General features: G+C 37.5%; 1 protein-coding gene across 1 annotated transcript in view; it reads left to right on the forward strand.

Moving 5' to 3' along the window:
* Positions 1 to 7,903, forward strand: part of LOC140650759 (transmembrane protein 161B-like) — a 36,821-nt gene extending 28,918 nt beyond the window's left edge. Inside the window, 4 exon segments of the mRNA XM_072859489.1 lie at positions 1,104 to 1,217; positions 2,360 to 2,534; positions 6,211 to 6,307; positions 7,626 to 7,903. Of these exon segments, the coding sequence (XP_072715590.1) occupies positions 1,104 to 1,217; positions 2,360 to 2,534; positions 6,211 to 6,307; positions 7,626 to 7,903 (664 nt within the window).
* The last annotated feature ends 9,474 nt before the right edge of the window (positions 7,904 to 17,377 follow it).

The following is a 17,377-nucleotide window of genomic DNA, read 5'->3' on the forward strand; positions in this document are numbered from 1 at the left end:
GTCATTGATACAAAGCTGTCTCATTTGGGTGCGGGGAAAATAATGCCTTTCCATATAAGGCAAATATAAGGTCATACATTTGTAAAAGAAAAAAGGTACAAGGCATAATTGCAGAATGGGAGACTTAACTTGTAGGGAGCAGTGACTTAAAAAAATAATTGGAGATTAGGTAAATGATGAATTGCCACTTTAGTAATCTGGTCAAAATGATTAACGTGAACCTTGCATATATAAATAGGTAATAAGTTTTTGGATAAAATAGATTTAAAACAATCTGGTGTAACCTTTAATTTCAATAGCCTGTTTGGTTTTCCTCTAGCAGCATCCTTCCCTGTATATATTTTGGAGCTCTCTTAATAATTTTGTACCATTTTCCTACACATTCACCCCATTTTCAGAGCCTGCTTCAAGAGTCTTTCAGCCTTTCTACCTCTACTCAAATAAACACAAACTGTTTCTTGCCACTCTGGCACATTCCAGTCCACTAATCAAATGGGATGTCTCAAATAAGTAGAAGCTCATTTCACAAGTTACTGAAATGCTTTGAACTGCTCCTCAAGGTTCTTAAGTAAAAATCTTCATTAAGCTGGGTAATCATCTGATCTGTGAAAAGTGTTTCCCCTGGTCTGTATAGATAATAGAAATTAATCTGAGTATATTTTTAATAAAGCAAAAAAAATCACTAATATAGCAGCATATTTTCCATAATTATCTGTCTAAGATATTGACCCTCTAGATTAGAACAGTAATGGCTACTGCAGTTTGGTATTATGCCATTGTATGGAAATTTTCAACAACTGTCTTTTACTATAGTGTGGTATAATGCATGTAGTTCCTTTGGTTAGTTTGTTCAAATATCTAAAAAACTTGTTTTATTCCAAAAAGCACTTTTTTTTAACTACAACCAGTGTGATTTCACAGTATGTAATATTACTGTTTTGTTGAGACCTGAGTCATACTTATAAAAAAAGGAAGTAATTCTCTTATTTACCTTTCCCCCACTATTTTAAATTTTTTATTACTCTTTTTGAATCTGTACCACCAGTTTCAACAGTATGGTAACTGTATTTAATAACACACCCCCCTTTTTTTTCCTCTTTCAGAACATTGCTACATATAAACCTCTTGGCTCCTTTACCTATGGTTCTGTTGTGGGTAAAACCAATCACTAAGGACTACATTATGAACCCACATTTGGGCAAAGAGAGTGTACCTTTGTAAGATTCCCTTTAAAAATTCTTTCTGGAGTACTGAGGATAAAACCTTAAGTCTAAGTAGTGCCCCGTAAAAGTCATAGCAACATGGAAAACTTAAAATTGTGGCTGTGAATATCATCTGTCATGAAAAGTACTGTAGAAGTTCCAACTGAGCTGTAAAGGGCTTCTGTTATTTAGGAAGAATGAGAATTAGTCGCAGAGTGTTGAATCTGATTAAGGATGGTAAGGCAGTGGTTCCCAAAGAGCTGCTATCTTCTGGCATCTCTCTGTCAGAGTTCTGTGTTGTTCTTCCTAGTGACAGACCACTTCATTGCCAGCTTCTAATACTTTACATCTTACTTACTGGTGTAAAGGGAAAAGGGATTTCACTGAAGACAATTGAGATAGATAGATACATTGGTATGAGAACTGACCTAAGGTTCTTAGTAGTATGAGACTTGTCTTAAAATGTATGTGTAGATTAAGTGCATATGAAATTCGATAGCTAAAATATTTAAAAGCATAAAAAGGGAAAGAATTTTCAGGAAGAACTGTATCTGAAATCAATATTGTATAAGTAGCATAGGTGACTGTCATTGTCACTTTATTAACCTAAGTAATTCAAAATAGTAGTATAGAGTTGAAACTGATGTGACTGGCTGTCACTTTTATTGCTTTCTAGGTCTAAATGATGCTTCTAAGATAACTGTGATCACTGAGCTATTATGTAAAACATTGCAAATATATAATTTTTGTGTTTCCATTTTACTCTTCAGTTAATGAGAGTTGTGCTATAGCAATGTATCTAAGGCAGCTGAAGTACACATTTGGTATCTAGAACTATATATCTCAAAACTTGGAATTATCTGAAAGAACTTGCTTTTTAGTGTCCTGTCTTCATTACTCAGAATTCAACCATTTAAGAGTTGTTCTTGTTTGCAGACAAATGGGTACTAATTTGGATCTAATGCTGTAATAGGGCTACCAAGAAGTAGCAGTAAAGAGAACGGGGGGGGAAAGTGAATATTACTTGCACACGAACTCCATAACTGTGGATTGTGTGTAAGTATTTTTAACAATATGCTTAAAGATTTATTTACAAACAAATAACTCTGTAGTGGTAGGTGACCCTTGGAAAACAACATTACCCTTTTTATCCACAGAATGTCAGAAGATACGTTTGACACCATGCGGTTGTGGATTATAATCCTGTTGTGTGCTTTATGGTTGGCTATGATGCGCAGTCACTTACAGGCCTATCTGAATTTAGCCCAGAAATATATGGATCAGATGAAAAAGGAAGCTGGCAGAATAAGTACAACTGATTTACAAAAAATGGTAAGTATAATGGCACTAAGGTTACATATATTTGGAGTGCTCTGTCTGTGCAAATTTTTTTCATAGAAAAACATAAACATCTGGTTTGTTGTCTTCCATGGCACCAGAACTGAAATTTGAATGAAGCTTCCTAAACTATATCCCTTATAAAAATAGCACAATTGCAGCAAAATTCTGCAAACCAAAATATGCAAAGATGCATCATCCATATTATTCAGATAGTTTGTCTTAAGTTGTTCCTCCGTTGTTCTAAGAGATCCCATCATGAAGTCTTCTTTACAAATATCTTGGGAAGCCTTATGTTTATCTTGATGAGTGTTTCTGTTCAGCATGAATAGAACCTGGGGAGTGTATAGGGTAAGTGGTGATTTGTTAGTTACAGCAACAAAAAAAAGTCAGATTTAGATAGAAGGGCAAAATATTGTTGCCTAATCCCAACTGTGATTTTTAAATTAGGGCAAAATTTAAGATAGGATGGCTATATTTTGGGATAAAATAAGACATGTTTAGTTCTGTAAGACCACTCTCAAATGCAGTAGCCCAGATATAAAACCATCTGCCCATCTTGTTACTGTGACAAGTGATAAAAGGGAAAGATTTCCTTGAGGGCTTTTTTTACAGAAAATTAAAAAACCATCAACAAACAGAGGAGATAGATAGAAATTTGTAAGCTTGGTATAGAGTGGTGTTGAATGTTTCCTGCAAAATGAACTTATTTCTAGTGTTACATGATAGTGCTGCCTGATAATCTTGCTGAGTCAGGGCATATTCCAGAAGGAGTATTGAAGTATGCCATAAGACAAAGCTTCCTCTTTGTTTTTAAATTGTCACTACTATAATCTTGTCTTTGTCTCACAAATATCTTAAGGTTGTAAATGGGCTGTACAGTAGTTATTTCAAATATTTAGTTACAAAACAAGTGACTTGCTTTGGACTTCAGGAAAAAGGTTAGGAAATATAACTAGCAACAATTGTTTACCACAGAACTGTTCTAGTTGTTGTGAATGCATAATTTTAGTTTTGGAAGCTTTCATCTTATTGATAAAATAATAATGCCCTCTGTATGTGGTGTTTCCTAATCCGTTTATCCAGTACCTCAAAGACCTTATCTTTAAGAAGCCCAGGGCCACTACATATAGTCCTATCTGGTTTTACTAGTCTTGCCTGCTTTCACTTCTGGTGCTTTTGCCAGTAAAATCTTTCCTATCTGTCTTCCTACACTGATCATTACTTTTTTTATTTGCTCTTTTTATCATACCCCATCAATTATCCTAAAATATTTTGTCTCATGCTTTTTCTTCTGTCAATGTTTTACTGCTTTTTTTCTCATGTTAATTTTTTGATGCTTGATCATCTCAAAGCCCTTTGAGGTTTTAAAGCTATTTCGAAAAATGTCAGGGCTGCCTTGATCTTTTTTGCCACCCTGTATTCTGTTCTCCTCTAAAATCCAGTTAACTTTATTTTACTGCTTGCTTGCTATTGATTTTATGACTTTTTTTCCTTCTTCATTTGATCTAGTCTTTAAGGTCAACAGTTTATGTAAAATATGTAACGTAACAATCTTGAGAAAGCTGGAACAACGGATTGGGAGCAGGGGGAGGGATAAATCTGAGTGGATTTCAATGAACCATAATGTGTACCTGAAATAAAGATCATTTAAATGCTTTGTTATGATGAACTGCTAATGAAAATTCCTCTTGTCATTGTTTTTAAAGTACTAGTGTTTACCATTTGGATATCTTACAAATATCTCACTTTGAAAAGGGACTGCAATATTAACCAAAGATTCATTGTGGCCGTGTGCTCCCCCGCTGCTCCCTGCACAAGCAGTAACCATCAGTGGGAGTCATCCTGATAGCTGCATCCAGCTTATGCTGGACCTTGAGGACCAATGGCAACAAAGTAGCCAAAGGCTGCCTGAAGCAGGGATCTAAACCTCTTGCTGATATGCAAATATGACCATAAGTCAATCATCTTACTCCTTAAATAGTGGACAGCCCAGGGCCCTTTGAGCTCTCCTGCACGGCAGCGGGCTGCACGCCAGGATCTCCCCTTGAGCAGGATCTCCCCTTGAACGCCTCTCAAGGTTACTCCTCAGGTTGAGAGATTCCTTGCCGCAACAGATCCTCGGTATGAAAGGGTTAAATCCCTGACAATCCCTGACTAAGACCTTACTGTGATACATAGACTTGCATTTTTTTAGTTTCGCTTGCATCCTTGTTCTCTTTTGTTTTCTTCCCCTGCAAAGATAGTTTTAGTTACCTGCTGAGCAGAGTTGATGATAGGACATTTCCTGTAACTTCTTACCTGATAGGACTAAACAGGCCTTGAGCAAGCTCGTTAGGCTTCCTAATTAAATCACTGATAACAGGAACTCAGGACCTTTGTGCCGAAGATAAGCACCAAAGAACTAGTTTAAATCAACCCCCTTGTAACATTCCGAGGCCGAAGGACTGATGAGCTAACTCAATGACTATATATGGACAAAGGAAGCCCAAAGTTCAACTAACGGACAACGTGAGGAAGACTATGGAAGACCACCGGGAGGGTGAAAAGACCCTAACCCTAATTTTACTGCGCATGCTTGGACTATGTAAATGAATTCTGGGAACTCATCACCATAAAACTGCCCTTTTCAGGAAATCTGATGAATATGTATGATTTTTCTGTATATGGACTGATGTGTTGTGCTAACCTGGCAGAGCACTTGTGGCGGAGCGATCCCCAGTGCTGCCCAGTGCTGCAATAAAGAATACCTGCTTAATAGTCATCCCGACTATTGAGTCCTGATTTCGGCTTTTCACGGCAACAGGTAAGTGACTAATAGCATGCTAAACTTTGAAATCTTAGCTAAGTGATATAAAGGATTGATTGCACACATATAATCCTTTAGACATAAACCATTGACCAATTCTGGGACTAGGATTGGATCTAGCTGCACCTAGACTCCTCTCTGAGAAGGAGTTCAGAAAGCAAGGGGATCCTTTTCTGAACCTCATGACTCAACGGGAGGGTCTCCCTGACAGTTTTGTCTGACCCTGTCCTCTATGCAGTAAATAATCAAGTGTACCTTGCCATCGAATCTTGTTAAAACACTGTCGCATTGAACTTTGTTAACTCCCTATTCTGTATCAATAAACTATATTTTTACTTCTCTCTTGCGAGTGAAGTGCACGATCACTCCATCCACGACATTAATTTACTTTTATCAGGCTTTGGACTGTTTATACAGTCATGGTACTTCATTTTTGAAATGGGATTTAGTTTGTAAATCACTTGGTATAACCATATATTTAGCTTTGAGGTAGCTTACAAAATTCTAGTGTGTTCAAATACGATTATTTGAATGATAGCATTCAGTTTGCATAAGCAAAATTAATTTTGTTTGTGTTAACAGAACTGCTACTTTTAATTATTTTCTTTCAGTGATTCCTCTCAGGGTTGTAAGTGTCCTGAAACTAGAATTCATTATAGGGATCACTTCTTCATTAGGTCTTTTGAAGACAATATTTCACATACCAAAACACGCTATAAAACTATTAAAATAACTTTTTTGCATAAGAATTGAGTTTCTTTTTTTTAAATAAATTTCTTGTTTTTACCATAAAGGTAAAACACCATAAAGGTTTGCTTTGGTCACCCAGAACTCATGAATTACTCTTTTCTATTTTCCCAGGTGGCTCGGGTATTCTATTATCTTTGTGTAATTGCACTGCAGTATGTTGCACCATTTGTAATGGTCCTTCACACAACTCTGCTTTTGAAAACACTAGGTAGGCAAAATGTGATGAACAAAACTGTGCTCTATTCTATATAGGGCATTTATATTTTCAGTCTACTAAAGAACATTAGAACATATGGGTACTCATAGCACAGAAATACGTTGTAGTTTCCTGCCATTTAAAACTTACAAAATCACAGAATTGTTAAAGGTGGAAGGGACCTCATGAGATCATCTAGTCCAACCCCCCCTGCTCAAGTAGGGTCAACTAGAGCAGGTTGCCCAGAACCGTGTCCAGTCAGGTTTTGAGTACCTCCAAGGATGGAGACTCCACAACCTCTCTGGGCAATCTGTTCCAGTGTTTGACCACCCTCACAGTAAAAAAGCGTTTTCTTGTATTCAGATGGAATTTCTTGTGTTTTAATTTGTGCCCATTGCCTCTTGTCCCATCACTGGGCACTACTGAGATGAGCCTGGCTCCCTCTTCTTCATTCCCTCCCATTAAGTATTTATACTCAGTAATAAGATCCTCTCTGAGCCTTCTCTTCTCCAGGCTAAAGAAGCCCAGCTCTCTCAGCGTCTCCTCATATGAAAGATGCTCCAGTGCCTTAATCATCTTTGTGGCCCTGCACTGGGCTCACTCCAGTATGTCCATGTCTCTCTTGTACTGCGGAGCCCAGAACTGGACACAGGACTCCAGGTGTGGCCTCATCAGTGCTGAGTAGAGAGGAAGGCTCACCTCCCTCAATCTGCTGGAAAACAGCTGATAAACAGCTTTTAAGCTGTGCTCTTCTCTTGCTGCTTTTGACATCTTTCAACAATGAGCTGTATTGTTGATTTAGCCTTATTAGTATCTGGTTTTTTTTTTTCAATATTTCAAACTTCAGTGGACTTTTTGAAAAGAAATTGTAAGATGTGGGGTTTATTTCATTATTGGGAGATCTGATGTCACTGTTTTTCTTCTTTCTTGTGAGGGATGTCTTTCACAGTCTACCATGCAGTGGTGGCATTCATTTTGACAAATGTGAACAGAAAGAAATAGGCATTATTAGTCTGTGATTCATTCCATCCTAAAACAGACATTTACATCTGATGAGATGAATCATACCCAGCACTGACAGGGGTCCCAAGGCAACTGACTCACATGTAAAAGTTAGGATGTCAAAAGGTAAGGTGAATCCTACCCTGATAGCTTACTAGTATGATCAGGAAGCCATGTGGGTGGACACAGCTAGCATTTACTAATTTATAAGTAAAATTTTGCAATTTTTTAATTTGAAAAATATATATAAGATGATCTATAGAGTTGCTAGAAATAACAGAACTAATCTAATTCTACAAATATCTTATAAGTTACTCTTTTTTAACAGGTAATTATTCTTGGGGCATCTATCCAGAATCTAATTCTGACACTCCAGTAGAAAACAATCTGCTTCCCAGTTCAGTTTACTATGAGTCTCCATCTGCTGATGGAAAGATGAAAGCAACTGTAGTGCAAATAACAATGGCTTTGGGAAGCCTAAAGAATATTTTCACTCCTCTCCTATTCCAGGAATGCTTGTCTTTCCTCACCTGGTAGATTGCTGCTTGCCTCTTTTCCACAAGCCTTTTTGGGCTTTTCTATCACCCGTACCTGACTGTGGCATAAACAGATCAACTGACAAAGCAAGTATGAGGTCAAATTCTAGATACAAACCCAAGTACTCAAGAGATGAAGAAAAAAGGACATATGAAGAAAAAACATATCAGCATTTATTCTTAAACACTTATTCTGTGTTCTCAGGGTGAATATTCTTATAATATTTAAAATTACAACTGGATTTGTCACTTTTTTAACTGAAATGATAGGTAACTAATTGAATTATGGTACTGGGATTGACTGACATTATTGTGTAGCAGGTATTGGTGGACATATTGAAAAGATAGCACCTCAGAGTATCTTTGTTTCCATTAAACAGCAAGCCATGCTCAAAATTTTGTATTTTAAGAATCAAGAGTCAGTGACTGAACTATGTTAGTAGGGTATTAGATATGCTAATGGTGGCTGCCTAGTAAGTAAAATCTTGAAACTGAGCCATACAATGGAAGAGTAGGGGGATATAAAAAAATTGTTGGCTAGCTATTGATCACTTTTCTCCATGAAAAATGAAATAATCCAACAGGGCAAAAGAGATACTGTATATTACAGTAAAGAAAATTGTATAAAATTTAAATTTAACATAGGAATAGATATGTGGGCCTGGCAGGTATTGCTGGCTATGCATGAAACATATGCATGAATGCTTGTGCAGTAAGAAGAGTATTATAAATATGATTTCAGTCCCTGCAGTCATTTTGAAGTAATGGCCATGTAGGACTTTTGGGTCTTTTACATTTCTTCTTTTCAGGTAATGGATAAATTCCATTGAATTTACAAAATACTTGAAGTAGATTAGTGACACCAATCAAACATTTTAAATCAAAACAGTTTAATCCTGCTGACTGAGTGTATGTATCTGTGTAATGTACATATAAATATATATTATATATTAAATACATAATATATATGAAATCTATAAAATATTGAATCTTTATTTTAAATTGCTGAATGTATGTTACAAGGCAGTGGGACAGGGATATATGTGTATCTAGTAATTTCAAGATCCCTTTTGAAACAAAAATTAAATTTTTTTGAAAGTTCAGTTGAAAGGGCTATTTGTTTTTGGTGCCTCTATAAAGGTACTTACCTATACTAAAGAACCTTTGCTATTTTGGAAGGAAAGAACTACTTAAACTGTTAATCTTGAAGTTTATGCTCTGTCAGATCATAATCTTTTGCCAGTCTACACAATTACACAATTCATATAATCAGAAAACAGGAATGGGAATTTGTATGCAGTAGCTTTTTTTAAAAGTTAATATTACACTGTAAAGAGAGTTCTCAGTGTTTAACTAATATTAGCTATTTTTATCTTACTGGTTTTTTACTCTTGAATTTCTGTAAAGCTTTGGCATATAATAAGCATTTATAAATGGAAAAGCTTAACAAATATTGAATCCATTGCAAACTACCATATGGGAAAGCAAACTGTTAGTGAATGCAGAAAATTAAAGATTTAAGCTGGTGATAAACTGTCTTGCTACATTGAATGTTTTTAAAGTTATTTATTAGTTTTTTAAATTACACTTACAGATATGAGGAAAAGATGTATGTACATGAGCTTGTACCTTCTGCATACATTTGGGATATCTGAGAACACCTTGCATGATTCTAGCAGTTTCATTGCAGTATAGTATTTCAGTGCTACTGGTACTGTAAGCTTCATTTTTTCACACCACCTTTTTGTAACTAATGGTGACAAATGCTCAGCTGTGTGAATTGGCCTAAAGAATATTTGATTTCATAGATTCAGATCTTGAAACTGTCGTGGTTTAGCCCCAGCCGGCAACTAAGCACCACACAGCTGCTCGCTCACTCCCCCTCGGTGGGATGGGGGAGAGAATCAGAAGAGCAAAAGTAAGAAAAATCGAGGGTTGAGATAAAGACAGTTTAATAGGGAAAGCAAAAGCCGCGCACGCAAGCAAAGCAAAGCAAGGAATTCCTTCGCTACTTCCCATGGGCAGGCAGGTGTTCAGCCATCTCCAGGAAAGCAGGGCTCCATCACACATAATGGTTACTTGGGAAGACAAATGCCATCACTCCAAATGTCCCCCCTTCCTTCTTCTTCCCCAGCTTTATATACTGAGCATGATGTCATATGGTATGGAATAGCCCTTTGGTCAGTTTGGATCAACTATCCTGGCTGTGTTCCCTCCCAGCTTCTTCTGCACCTGGCAGAGCACGGGAAGCTGAAAAGTCCTTGACTAGTGCAGCAACAACTAAAACATCTCTGTATTATCAATCAACACTGTTTTCAGCACAAATCCAAAACATAGCCCCACACCAGCCACTCTAAAGAAAATTAACTCTATCTCAGCTGAAACCAGGACAGAAACATTCCTAGGAAATGTCATTCAGACCAATAGAATGTCAAAATATGACAGGTCCAGGAATACTGGACCCACTTTCTGTTAGTTTGAGATATGTGATTAGTAATGGAATTAATAAGGCCAGCTTTTTAAGTTACAGTTAAGTAATAGTTAGATATCCAAGGTTAATGTTTCATAGAGGAAAATAGTAAAACAACATAGTGCAGTTTCTTGTGAACTTGGCCCAAGAAGCTCATTAGATAGATTAGCTATAACCTATTATTGCAGTCTGAAGGATAGAAATGAACCTTAGATACTGGAGAAAGCTTCAAAATAGTGCTAAATGACAGTTTCTGTTGCCATAGATGTTTATTTTGAAAGTTCATAACTGAAAGTGAGCTATAGTTATATAAAATTTAATTCAGCAAAGGTAATTGATTGTGCATGTGGTTGAGCTTCACAGAGCTATTGATAAGTATATACGCTGTCTTATTCTTCAGAGGTCACACAAACTGTTGCTGACATTAAGATCAATGCTTCTGGCCATTGCTGCTTCATTGTTCCACAGAACTGAACAGTTGACCTTCTGGTCAGCAGTTTGATCTGAGTGGGAAATGGTCTTTCTTTGGATTCATTTAATCCTTACATGAGTCCAGGAGGCTTAATTAAAAACTAAAATATAGCAGTAAATGCCTTTGAAATGTGAGGTGGCACAGGAACTAAAGAGAGCATATTGTTATGGTGGTGAGCATTTTTTTGTGCAACTACTTGATATACTCAAAAGTGACTTGTAAAGAAAAATAGCAGGCTTCATAGTCCTGACTTCCACATATATTATGCAAGCTTCAAAGAAGTATCTGCTCACTTGTTCCTTTAAAGCAGCAACTAGAAAATGCTCTTTTTTTCTTGGAGAGCTTTATCAGCACTAGGAAAACAAAGTAGCTCACATAAATAGAAAAGCAGGTAAAACCTGACTGAGAGGTTACTAGTTTTTATTCAGGATTCTTAAATGTTTGTCTTGCTTTTTCCTCAGTACTTACTTAATTTCTGAGAATTTTTAGAAGAAAAGATGCCTTTGACAAAGAATCAACATTTCTGTCTGTCTGTCTTTCTGTCTTCCTCCATTTCACCCTCCTTTTCTCACTCTAGTAATGTGACTTGTTATCCTGATGTTTTTCCTATCCACAGCTTTTTCCTGAAGTTAAGAACTAATGTGTTTAGAACTGACCCAGCTAAATTAGTTCAGGCTTGGGGTTTTTTTTGTTTTTCATTGTTTTGATTTAAATTAATTTGTCTGTGAAGGATTAGTTCCTTTAAATAGTTTAAATAACTTTGAATTCCAGCTGAAATATGAACAAACTTGTTCTTGGTTGTTTAAGCACTGCACTTTTATTATAGAAGTCTCTTTAAACAAAGTATCAGGATAGTGATAAATCCAAGTCTTCCAGCACGATTCAGGGAAGTCCAACTATAACACTTTGGCTATTTCTGAGCTTAGAGAAGTTGGTTAGGAAAAGGAGAAGGGATTGTAACAAGCCTATTTTCCACTTTGCAGGCAATATTCTCAGGCAGCACTTGTCCTCTTTTGATACCTTACCAAGCTTTAGGATTTCCCAGGTGTTGAAGGGACTGTGGTAATTTCAGCTGCAATTTTTTTCTCCTTCTGACTTCTCTTGCATAAGAATCAACAAGTAAAGTAACAAGAAAAACAGGTAGTATCAGTACAAGAGAACATCCTTGTACAGAAGGCCATGCTTTAGAAAATTCATTTCTATGGCAGTTGTTCTTCAGCTTCTTTTGGTCACAAATACTGGAAGACATGTGAGCAGAGATGCATGTTTCCCTGGACTGTAAAGTCAAACTCACCTATGAACAAAAATGCCATCAAAATACATCAACACTGCAATTAGCTAGCATAACTTCAGTGTATATGTAATATGGTTAGTTAGTACAGAAATTCCAACTAACCTCAAAGAAACAATTTAACATTTTGCATTTTGTCACAGTAACTACAGCTAACTGGTAATAGAGGTCTTGGATTTAATGCATAGAAAATATAAAAGTATTGAATCCTGAAACCTATTATTTAAGTCACATAGAAATGTTGGAAGGCTCTACAAGATAGGCCTTATAACTATTAATTCTCCAAGGCCCCTTGTTTTTCCTGATAAGTTTTTGAACAGTTTTGAAATGCTATCCTTCATGTTTTGGCATAATATGATGCAATTTGTGCATTTATTTGTTAGCCAGAAAAACTCTAAATTTAACCCACAGTTCATTTTGTCCCTACAAAGTTGCTAGAATGTTTTGCCTAAGATTGAAGAATTAAGCGCACAGTGAAAATAGAAAATCTTGAATGAAAATGAGGCCCAAAAAATTGTATATTCTGTTGGGGAAATCTTTCTATTATGGCTGAGTAAAATCTTAATAGCAGAAGGCAACAGCAGATGCTTGTATCCAAAATCATATATTAAAGGTGAATATTTACCATAATGAGTAAGACTCTCATTTTCAGCATCTGCAGCCTAAGTCTTAAATCCCAAATGATAAATTAAGAGCAATATTTTGACCTTACTGATATTTACTCTAAAGAGCATATAGGCAACAAGTATTGTAGCCAAATGCTAGATCTAGTTAAGCAAGCTGATATAGAGTAGTCAGTCTATACTTCAGAGTGACATTTGAGCAATTTTTACTTTAGAGAGATCTGCCATGCTTTGTGGTTTTGGCAATGCATGTACTGAAATTGATGGCATATCTAATCTTCATCCTGATACTAGACTGAAAAGTTTTATTCCTCCATGGGAGAGATGGTGAGGCCAAGATGTTACTCCAATGCTGCTTTTACTGAAATCTGTATATACTGCACTTAACTTTTTGAAGTCTCCCATTTTTGACTGCCAGGAGATTAATGCTGCACTGGACATCATTGTTTTGCATGCCAGTGTATATATATTTTTATACCTTTGGTTTCAGTGGCATGTTTAAAAGAAAATTATTTTTAATCCTGATATCATGGATTACCTTTTCTTTTTTTAGTTAATATCAGTGCCTGCAACCATAAGACAAATATTTCTACACGCAGATTTTTTTAAAAACTTGATATTCAGGTTGCCATATTAAAAAGTATGCATTTTTATATTGAAGTGTGAAATCAACCTGTAAATACTTTTTTCAGATCACACACCAGTCAAGAATAAAGGAGGAAGTTCAGATTTGGAGCATTTCTTTCAACAACATGCTATCCTTATGACTCTGCTATTTAAAGAACTGTAGTGTTTTCAGAGTAGCTTTTTTCAAACTACTTAGTAGTTGGCCATTTTTATTTATTTTATGATGCTGCTAAGTATTTTTAAAGACTGACTTAAAATATCATGTGCTTAAAATCAACCTTTGTTCTCTTTTCCTCTCTTCTTTGTAACTTTGCTTCCCTTGTGTTCTAAGTTTCAAGAATGCATATTTATAGTATTTTTGATTAAAAGCTAGGATGAAGAAAAATGCACCAAAATTTCTATTTTGTAAATGCAGTTCATACCCATGTCATGATATGCCAACAAATAGTTTTTGTTTTTCCTGTTTTCACTCATGTCTTTTTCCATTATTAATGATCTTGCATGTTTTCAGGATGTAGGGGTTTTAGGAAGAATACACCTGGGGAAACAGTCTGTAATAGCAATAGTAGGAAATTTTATCTAATGTTTCAGTTTTCCCATTTATATGAGCAAATATTAATGTAAACATTAGTTTAACCCTAAAATTTCTCTTAAGGTAGACTTGTTATAATTGCACAGGGAACATCCTCTGGGTTGTTTTACTTTAAATATGTCTCTGTTGCTGGGAACATGCATAAATTCAATGTTGTTTTTCTGTTAATGTTTTTTTGTCTTTTTAAGCAAAGAGAACATAACACGTCCCATTCTACAACAAACCTAAGAACAAAGGACTCCCCTCCCTTCATTTCCATATTTGCCAAATGGGAAAGACTCTGATTTTATTTATGTATGACTCCATCATCTCCCAAACAGAACAAGTTCACAGAAATGGGGAGGGGGTTATAGGGAGCATGGCAAAGTTGTATATCAAGGAATTCAGACTATACAGAATGGAGGACATGGAAAGTGGTTAATCTGGAAAGGGATTTAATGACTGCAGGAAAGTACAATGTGGTAATAGGCAGTTCCCTACATGCTGCTAGAACAACAATCTGGGAGGTGGGGGAGTGAATGTGACTCACAGATTCAGGAACAAAAGTGATGAGTTGAGGTTTGTTCTGTGTAATCCGGGATAAGTGGGACCAAACACTATAAAACTGCAGGGGTGAATGTTTGTGGATTTTTGTTGGTTTTGTTTTTCATATGAAAAGCTGTGGAGGATTTAAGGACTAGAAAAATTACTTATAGAGGGAAACATAAAAAGAACTCTTCACAGCGTCAAGAGAAGATTCAGACGTTAAAATACCTTAATGTGGAATAAAAACTGTGTAGGGAAGGACTCTCATCCTAGAGGAAGACAGAACAGGAACCAGTGACTAGAACCCAAAACTAGATAAATTACAATAGTGGAAAATACATCATTTTAACAGAGTGAGTAACTAATTAAATTACAACCTGAAGTGGTGAATTCTTCACTGGGTTGTTTTCAGACATACTTTTTATAAGGTGCTATTGGTAAGCAAATTACTGGTCTCAGTAAAAGGATAATCAGTGAAAATGTACATGAACTTATGGGTCACTATTCTATGATATTCTTTTGGATTTCAGCCCTGAGGAAGAACCCAGCCAGCCTTTCATATTCCACCAAGGAATTTAAATCTCCTCAAGTCCCCAGTGACTGAAAAAAGGGAAATATGACACCCATTTTTAAAAAGGGTAAAAAGGAGGACCCTGGGAACTACCGACCAGTCAGCCTCACCTCCATGCCCAGTAAGATCATGGAACAGATCCTCCTGGAGACACAGGAGGGACAGTCTGGACAACCTGGTGAGAAGAACTTTAAGTTATGAATGATGGGGCGAGGGGGTGATGACTGTCCTGGTTTCGGCTGGGATAGAGTTAATTTTCCTCCTAGTAGCTGGTATAGTGCTGTGTTTTGGATTTTAGTATGAGAATAATATTGATAACACACTGATGTTTTAGTTGTTGCTAAGTAGTGCTTACACTAGTCAGGGACTTTTCAGCTTCCCCTGCTCTGCCAGGTGCACAAGAAGCTGGGAGGGGGCACAGCCAGGACAGCTGACCCAAACTGGCCAAAGGGCTATTCCATACCATATGACATCATGCTCAGTATATAAACTGGGGGGAGTTGGACAGGGGGCAGCAATCGATGCTTGGGGACTGGCTGGGCGTCGGTTGGCAGGTGGTGTGGGATTGCATCACTTGTTTTTTTTTTCCCCTGGGTTTTGTTCCTCTCTCTCTCTCTTGTTGTTTTCCTTTTCATTACAATTTATTATTATTATTATTATTTTGTTCCAATTATTAAACTGTTCTTACCTCAACCCACAAGTTTTCTTACTTTTGCTCTTCCAATTCTCTCCCCCATCCCACTGTGGGGGGAGGGTGAGCGAGCGGCTGTGTGGTGCTCAGTTGCCGACTGAAGCTAAACCACAACAATATGGAAGAGAGGGAGGTGATTAGAGACAACCAAGAAGGCTTCACCAAGGACAAATTGTGCCTGACTAATCTAGTGGCCTTCTACGATGGAGCGACTGCATCAGTGGACAAGGGAAGAGCTACGGATGTCATCTACCTGGACTTGATATGGTCTCCCATAACAGTCTTGCCTCTAAATTGGAGAGATATGGGTTTGACGGATAGATTTTAGGTGGATAAGGAACTGGCTGGATGACTGCATCCAAAGAATTACAGTCAATGGCTCAATGTCCAAGTGGAAAGCAGTGACGAGTGGTGTCCCTCAAGGGTCTGTACTGGGACCTATACTATTTAATATCTTCATCAACAACATAGACAGTGGGACTGAGTGCACCCTCAGCAAGTTTGCAGATGACACCAAGCTGAGTGGTGCAGTTGATTCACTAGAGGGAAGGGATGCCATCCAGAGGGACCTTGACAGGCTTGAAGGAGTGGGCCCATGTGAACCTCATGAGGTTCAACGAGGCCAAGTGCAAGGTCCTGCACCTGGGTCAGGGCAATCCCCCATATCAATACAGACTGGGGGATTAAGGGATTGAGAGCAGCTCTGCAGAGAAGGACTTGGGGGTACTGGTGGATGAAAAAGTGGACATGAGCCAGCAATGTGCACTCACAGCCCAGAAAGCCAAGTGCATCCTGGGCTGCAGAAAAGGAAGCGTGGCCAGCAGGTTGAGGGAGGTGATTCTCCCCCTCTACTCCACTCTCGTGAGACCCCACCTAGAATACTGCATCCAGCTCTGGGGTCCCCAGTACGAGACGAGTACATGGACCTGTTAGAGTGGGTCCAGAGGAGGGCCATGAAAATGTTCAGAGGGCTGGAACACCTCTCCTATGAAGAAAGGCTGAGAGAGTTGGGGTTGTTCAGCCTGGAGAAGAGAAGGCTCTGGGGAGACCTTATTGCAACCTTTCAATACTTAAAGGGAGTTTCTAAGAAAGACGGAGAGACACTTTTTACCAGGGCCTGTAGTGACAGGGCAAGGGGCAACAGTTTTAAACTGAAAGAGGTTAGATTTGGATTGGACATAAGGAAGAAATTCTTTACAATGAGGGTGGTGAGACACTGGAACAGGTTGCCCAGAGAAGTTGTGGATGCCTCATCATTGGAAGTGTTCAATGTCATGTTGGACAGGTCTTTGAGCAACCTGATCTAGTGAAAGATGTCCCTGCCCATGGCAGAAGTGTTGGACTAGATGATCTTTAAAGGTCCCTTCCAACCCAAATCATTCTGTGATTCTATGATTCTGTATTTCCCCATCTTCAGCCCCACAAAACTTCTTTTCCTGCATGAGGTTTTTGGAGTTGATCGATAATTGTGTGGTGACACTATCAGCCAGTGCAGTAGGTACTCAAGTGAATTTCATCAAACGCACCTGATTAAATGCATGTAACCTCTCTTAATATTCTTTAGTCTTTTTTTTCTATATTCTGGCCTTTGTGACAAAATGAAACAAAAAAGTTAAGGAGCATTCCAGCAGCTTTTTGTTTGTTTCATTTCCCTATTAAGTAATAGACTGCTATTCATCTTT

The sequence above is a fragment of the Ciconia boyciana genome, chromosome 4 (assembly GCF_034638445.1).
Source record: "Ciconia boyciana chromosome 4, ASM3463844v1, whole genome shotgun sequence".
Classification (NCBI taxonomy): Eukaryota; Metazoa; Chordata; class Aves; order Ciconiiformes; family Ciconiidae; genus Ciconia; species Ciconia boyciana.